Below are 7,644 nucleotides of genomic sequence, written 5' to 3'. Positions count from 1 at the left end.
CAGTGATCGATACAAACAGGTATGGATGAAAAGAGAAATGAATAAAGAGGAAAGAGAGAAGGTAAAAACAAAAAGACTAGAAGCTAAGGGAAAAAAAACGAGAAAAGAACACAGTCAGAAAAAGAGAAATTCTATTGGAGAGTAGTGAATATGAAAATGGTTCATAGCAGAGAAAAGCAGAAGGTAAACAGAAAACACAGTTGAAGTAGCAGAAAATTAAAAGTATCTTACACAAAAATAGATAGATTAATAACAGGCTTCAACGAACTGAATGATTACCTGAAGGAAAAAGTACCGGACATAATGGGAACTGTAGAGACAAAACTGAAAGGTTAATTACAACCCAACAGTATAGAACATGGTACAAATAATCATTGCATTAGAAACAGAGATGTAAAACAAGGGGGTGGAGATATGTTCCTGACTAAGAAGGATATAAATGTGAGGAATGTCACATATGGAAAGAATAGAGTAGAGATGATTATAATGGAAGTGAAGGACAAGGATGGGAAGAGCAGGAAGTTTGTAGTAAATTATGTACCTCCTAAAACGGCTTTGTGGAAAGAGAAAGAACACAAAAATATGTTAGAAGACACATGGATAACACTAAATAAGATAATGGAAGATGGAGGAAGAATAGTTAAAATGGTTGACTTTAATTGAAAAGAAATCTGCTGCGAAGAAATTACAGTGAAGGGTGAAGACGACCTATGGGGAAATGTACTACTTGATATGATTATAGAACATACAATGACGCAATGGATACAAGAGAATACTAGGTATAGAAATGAGGAGGAACCATCGAGACTGGACCTAATAATCACATCAGAACCCGAAATAGTGGACAAGATTGAATATAAGACACTAATAAGTAAAAGTGACCACATATTGGTTGAACTGGAATTAAATGAGGAAAAATACATGAAAAAACGAAAGAGAAGATTGATGTATGAAAAACAAATTTGGATTAGATAAGAGAATTCTTTTAAAAGCTGACTGGGAAAGAATACACAAAGAGGAAACAACAGTAGAAGAGAAATGGAATATGTTGACAAAAATTTATAAAGAAAGAGTGAAAAAGTATGTTCCAGGACAAAAGAAAGAAAAAGAGTATGTAAAGTGCTGGTACAACAAAAGATGTAGGGAGTTAAAAGACAAAAGGGATAAAGCTTGGATAAAATGGAAAAAAGACAAAAGACCTAAAAAATGGAAAAATATACTAATTATAGAAATTAATATGTACAAGTTTGCAGAGAAGAAAAGAGAGAGAAAAAAAATCATAGAAAAATGTAAAGATCAACCAGAACTATTTTACAGATTTGTAAACAACAAACTGAAAAACAAACAATAATTAGAGAAACTACGACAAGGAGGAGTTCAATATACAGAGGAAATAGAAATGGCAGAAATTATGAACAAGCATTTTAAATCGGTGTTTACAAGGGAGAACATACAACCTAGACATATAGAATGGGAGGAGAAAGTCCCCTCTATGAAAGAGATAGAAGTATCAAGGAATGTAATAATGAAACACTTGAGTAATCTCGATATCAGAAAATCGTATTGACTAGATGAAATGGCAAACTGGATTTTGAGAGAATGCACGAATGAATTAACAGACAAAATACATAGTCTAATAAACAGTACATTGAAAGTAGGAAAAGTTCCAGAAGATTAGAAAAGAGCAAATATAGTACCAATATATAAAGGGGGAAACAAGGAGGACCCTACTAACTATGGACTGGTCTCTCTTACAAGTACAATAGCTAAAATTTGTGAAAGAATAATCAAAAGTAGATAGGTAAGGCATTTGGAAAAAACAACGTAATAAATTCAAGGCAATTTGGATTTAGACAAGGACGATCTTACGTCACAAACTTAATGTGTTTCTATTCAAGGCTAATAGATGTAATACAAGAAAGAGATGGATGGGGTGATTGTGCATTTCTAGACTTGAAAAAATATTTTGATAAGGTACCACATAAGAAGTTGCTTAAGAAATTAGAAACTGCAGGAGGAATACAGGACAAACTACTGAAGTGGGTGGAAGACTTCTTGCATGAAAGAAAAATGAGTGGTCATAAGAGACAAACACTAATGGGACCTTTCGCAGTGAGCGATTTGATACCAGACATTTGCCGGAAAATAAATACTTTTTTGGGCTAGTATTATAAGCTTACAGAGGTGTATCATTGTACATTATTGTGTCTAAAATTTAAGTCAATTAATTTCATGATTGCGAACGGCATATAGCATTGTTTGAGCCTCTATTTATAATTACAGATGATATTCGTAAAACAGCCTATAATTGTATCAAGCCAAGCAATTTGTCATTTTTCCACCGACTTCAATGGACGTATACTGATATATGCTTTCATTTGAATGCACAAAGCAATAAGCAAATCCATGTAATGTATAGAAAATGTCATTTTGCTTCAAAGACTTAATTTTTCCGGTACGATTACTAACCCTCGGCTTCTTGAATCTGACGTGCAGTCTGCCACGGTGCACGTAAAATTAGTCATATTTGTTTGAAAATAGCTCCCAGCAGATCTAAGAGGCTATTGTTTACACAAACGTCGCTCACTTCAGTATACTCGTACGTCCGCCACCACTGTTGTTTTCTATTATCTCACTGATTATCTTCATATACAGGACGTGACAGTGATATCCATTATTTTTCAACACTCTCAAATAAAATACACAAACCGAAATCAACATCCTCTTATTTTTACTGCTCATACTTTAGTAAAAATAATTACCTATTTTTAGTATTATCTTATAATTAAATTAACAAAGCATTATCACACACCAGTAAGTAAAAAATATAAAATTAAGAGTCATTATTTTAATTTTAAATACACTTATGCAGAAATTTGTTTTTTTTCTTTAAATATTGGTTTCCAAATTAGCTAAGTCACCCCTTTGCCACGTGAAATCCGAGACAATTGACAATTCTAGCGCTAACACGAATCTGCGAGCCTGACTGCGAAAGGTCCCATTGGTATGAAGTGATAAGTGGTGTTCCATTAGGAACATTTCTGGTCCCAATAATGTTTACTATATATATTGATGATATAGATAAAGGAATTGAAAGTTATATAAGCTTCTTTGCGGATGATGCAAATTTGTTGGAAAAAAGTGAACAGTGAAGAAGATTGTGAGTCGCTACAGAGTGATCTCAATAAAGTATGGGAATAGAGTAGGAAGTAGGATATGGAATACAATATTAAGAAGTGTAGTATAATGGACTTTGGAAGAAACAAAAAAAGAATACTGGGATCCTATAAACTGGAAGATGAAGAAAAAAAAATTAGAAAATGAGAAGGACCTGGGAGTCATTATTATGAATAATATATCCCTTGAGAAACATATAAACAAAATTTTTGGAAAAACTTATAATTTCATAGGAACAATCAAAGACATACCTGGACGAAGAAATGGTGAAGAAAATACTGGTCACTTTGGTAAGACCAAGATTAGAATATGCAGCGGCGACGTGGTCACCAAGAAAAAAAAAAAGTATAACAAAACTTGAAAGAATACAAAGAGCAATTACAAAATTGGCACCAACACTCTCAGAACTATCATATGAAGAGAGACTAGCAAAACTTGACCTACAGACATTAGAGCAAAGAGGAGAAAGGGGAGACTCAATAACTATTTATTGAATCATGAAAGGCATAGAAACTATTGATAGAGAGGATGTAATAAAATGGGATAGTAGAAATACAAGAGGACACGGAAAGAAAATCAAGAAAGACAGTTATAGAAGAGACCTGAAAAAGAACAGCTTTCCCCACAGAGTAATAGACATTTGAAACAAGTTAGATGAGAAAGTGGTGTGTGCAAAAACAATACATGAATTTAAAAACAGTCTAGATTAAGTGAGATATGAACACGGTACACCACGAGCATAGCTACCCTTCCCGTAAAATACAACTAGGTAAATACACCTAGGTAAATACACACACATACACACACATACACACACACACACACACACACACACACACACACACACACACTGCCGTAGGGTGGTGTCTGGCTGTCTCGAAAAGAGGCTGCAGCAGATCCGAGGTGAATACACACACGACTCGGTGGCGCGGTTGGTAGAGTCCCAGGCTGTCAGTACGGTGGTTCAAATCCTGTCCAGGGCTGAAATTATTTCAGTATTGCTGCGGTTCGAGTCGTTACTCCAACTCTCGTGCTCGGGGAATTGAGGGTGTGTGTGCGTGTAAGGTAATAGCTTTACCCATAGATCGGTCATACAAGCTCTGAGCTCTCTTACGGGAGGGATGAAGCTATCGATCACGAGTCCAACACTTGATCCAAGGACCAAGGTGAAATGACCAAGGTGAATCACACACAAACACACAGACATACATACATGCATACACACACACACACGAACACACATGCACATACACACACACGGCTCGGTGGCGGATTGGTAAAGCACTGGCCTCACAGGGTTTGTCTCCTTTCACGTGTAACCCCTGTTCACCTAGCAGTGAGTAGGTACGGGACGTTAGTGAAGGAGTTGTGACCTTGCTGTCCCGGTGTGTGGTGTGTGAGTGGTCTCAGACCTACCCAGAGATCGGCAAATAATGAGCTCTGAGCTCACTGCCGTAGGGTGGTGTCTGGCTGTCTCGACAGAGACTGCAGCAGATCCGAGGTGAATCCACACACAAACACACATCCAAATACACACACACACACGAACACGCATACACACACACACACACACACACAGAGTCTCCCTCACACACAGAGTCTCCCTCACACACACACACACACACACACACACACACACACACACACACACACACACACACACACAATGTCTCCCTCACACACATACACACACACATACACACATACACACACACACACATACACACATATACAACCATACACACACACACACACACATACATACACACAAACACACACATACACACACGCACACACACACACATATACATACACACAAACACACACACATGTATATATATATATATATATATATATATGTATATATATATATGTATATATATATATATATGTATATATTCCTATACACATTCACATCCACATACACATATACGCATACATATACACATACATTCGTATACACATGCACATACACATACATACACACACACATGCAAATACAGTGTGTGTGTGTGTGTGTGTTAAATAAATAATATTTGCATTACATGATCGTCTTTAATGTCGTACCGTGTATTGTATACATGAACTCACTTTGATATTCGTGCTCGCATTTTGGATCTAATCTAAGTTCTAGCTAACGAGTCATGACAAAGATGGCCCTGGACCGGAACTTTATTGAGAATTGGGAATTCTTTTTCTTTGGCACAACAATGGAGGAAGCACGTCAGCTCACTTGGATTGAGGCCGAGGTGATCAACAGACACCTCAAGAATGCCAAACGTCACGGTGAAGGAACCTTTGCGAAGGTCTTCCTGGTTCCAGCGGGGGACAGGAGAGTGGTAGCAAAAGTTTACAAGAAGAGGAGGTTTCTGCCCGCCATGGTTAAAGAGGCCGAGGCTCTGGCAGCGTTGTCAGGAGTTCCTCGTGTTCCAACTCTCTTTGGCGTTGGCAGAAACCCCGTCACTCTCATCACCAGCTGCGGGGGACGCTCTCTGTTTAAACTGATTCAACGAGGACAGCTCTCGCAATATCAGGCTGTCGACCTCGTTTTCCAAGTCACAGAGAGCGTTCGCCTTATCCATCATCGTGGCTGGACACACAACGATATTAAACAAGACAACATCGTCGTCGAGAGGAACTGCGACCTTTGGAACGCAACTCTCATCGACTTCGGAAGCGCCGTTCGCATCGGCAAGGCCGTTTACAGCAAGAACAGAACCGGTCACATCACTTTTCCTCACATTGCTCCCGAGCTTTTCAAGGGACGAGGAACTTCTTCTGAAAGTGATGTCTATTCGATCGGATATCTGTTGGCCTCTCTTATCGCCCACGAAGATCGAAAGAAGGAAATTTCTCTTCTTATCGAAAGGGCAATGGTTTATAATCCCGAGGATCGAATTTCAGTTGGTGATCTTGTCGAGAGACTTCGAGAGGTTCGATTCAACATCCTCTTGGACATCGTCACTGAACAGCTTTCTGCACTCAAAATTTGAGTTTTTAAACTATCGAAATCGTTATGAAAATTATCTTTGGATTACTTTGAATTGCGTGATTCAACATCTTCATTGACATCATCGTTCCTACGCAACTTTGTTCAATGTGGACCATTGGAATTGATACTAAAAGTAGCTTTTATAAGCTTGGGACGTAGAAAAGCTTTATATACATTGAAATTATGGAACTTGAATTTTCTATGAGAAGCAATTTTTCATCAAGATTTGACCACATAAGAGCGACTAAAGCCACTCCCTGTCCAAAACCCGTCACCGTGCGAATAAGACTATTTTAGCAAAAAATAGATTTAAATACTAAATAAACTGAAATTCGATTAGATTATATCAAGTTAAATTAAACTCAATTGGATTACATCAAAAGAGATTAAAGCGAAATAAAGTAAAATATAATTGAAAACAAGAAAAGAAATAACAAAGGAAATTATAAGAATATATTTCATATTGCGATATCCACACATTTACACTTAAAAAAGGCTTTTACGCCTTGTTTCTTAAATGTTTAACTTCAATATGAACCCTTTGGGGGTTTCCCTCAGCTGAATAAAATCACCTTGCGACAACTAGAATAATCGACCAAATTCACGAAAATCAGAAGAAAAAGTTTTCATTAACTATTTCATTATATAGCAAAATAATCTAAACACATGTCCCAGTCTCAATAGGCAGTTTTAATTTGTTCATATTATCGACTTAATCGATTAAAGGAGACTGAAAGTATTGGTCCCATCATCAAAGGAAGAAAGAAGAGAAAGAGGTGATATGAGAGCATTGCTAAGACAATGTAAAGGAGAAGATCAAACTGATAGGAGACCTTTTGGTACGAGACAGAATAGGAGAGAACGGGTCATAAACATTATGGATCAGAGAATTGGGAAGGGAGAAGCGCGTGCCTGTGTGTATGCGAGCGCGCTCGTGTTTTTTTCAGTGTGTGCTTTGGTGTGTGACAACAAAAACGATAACGAAACAATGACACCAACATGAACGACAATAACTACAACAACAATGATAACAACAACGATAACAACAAAGACAACAACGAAAACAACATTGGCAACAACGAAAATGACAATGACAACAACGAAAACAATGACAAGAACAAAAACGACAACAACAATAGCAACAACGACAATGAGAATGACTACAACGACAACTATGAGAACAAAAACAACAATGACAACAACTACAACAACGACAACAACAACAATGGCAACGATGACAATGACAACAACGACAGCAATAACAATAAAAGCAACAATGACAACAACAGCAACAACGACAACATTAACAATGGCAACAGCAACAATCACAACAACGACAATGACAACAACGACAACGACAACAACGACGAAAATCACAAAAACGGCAACAATGACCGAGACAACAACGATAACAATGGCAACAACGACAACAATGACATTAACCACAAAGACATTGACAACAACGACAACGACAA

At 37.4% G+C, this 7,644-nt stretch overlaps 1 protein-coding gene across 1 annotated transcript; it reads left to right on the top strand.

The window, feature by feature from the left end:
* The first annotated feature begins 5,330 nt into the window (after positions 1-5,330).
* On the top strand, positions 5,331-6,170 carry LOC143026886 (serine/threonine-protein kinase 17B-like). Its single transcript, XM_076187670.1, has one exon. It carries the CDS (start codon positions 5,331-5,333, stop codon positions 6,168-6,170), a length of 840 nt encoding a protein of 279 aa, XP_076043785.1.
* Positions 6,171-7,644: the final 1,474 nt, after the last annotated feature.

This window comes from Oratosquilla oratoria, chromosome 7, assembly GCF_046742065.1.
Source record: "Oratosquilla oratoria isolate Oo_2021 chromosome 7, ASM4674206v1, whole genome shotgun sequence".
Taxonomy (NCBI): Eukaryota; Metazoa; Arthropoda; class Malacostraca; order Stomatopoda; family Squillidae; genus Oratosquilla; species Oratosquilla oratoria.
This window is presented reverse-complemented; position numbering and strand designations above follow the sequence as displayed.

Excerpts from the sequence above, each read along its gene's own strand:
- LOC143026886 (XM_076187670.1), top strand. The coding sequence starts at position 5,331 with ATGGCCCTGGACCGGAACTTTATTGAGAATTGGGAATTCTTTTTCTTT.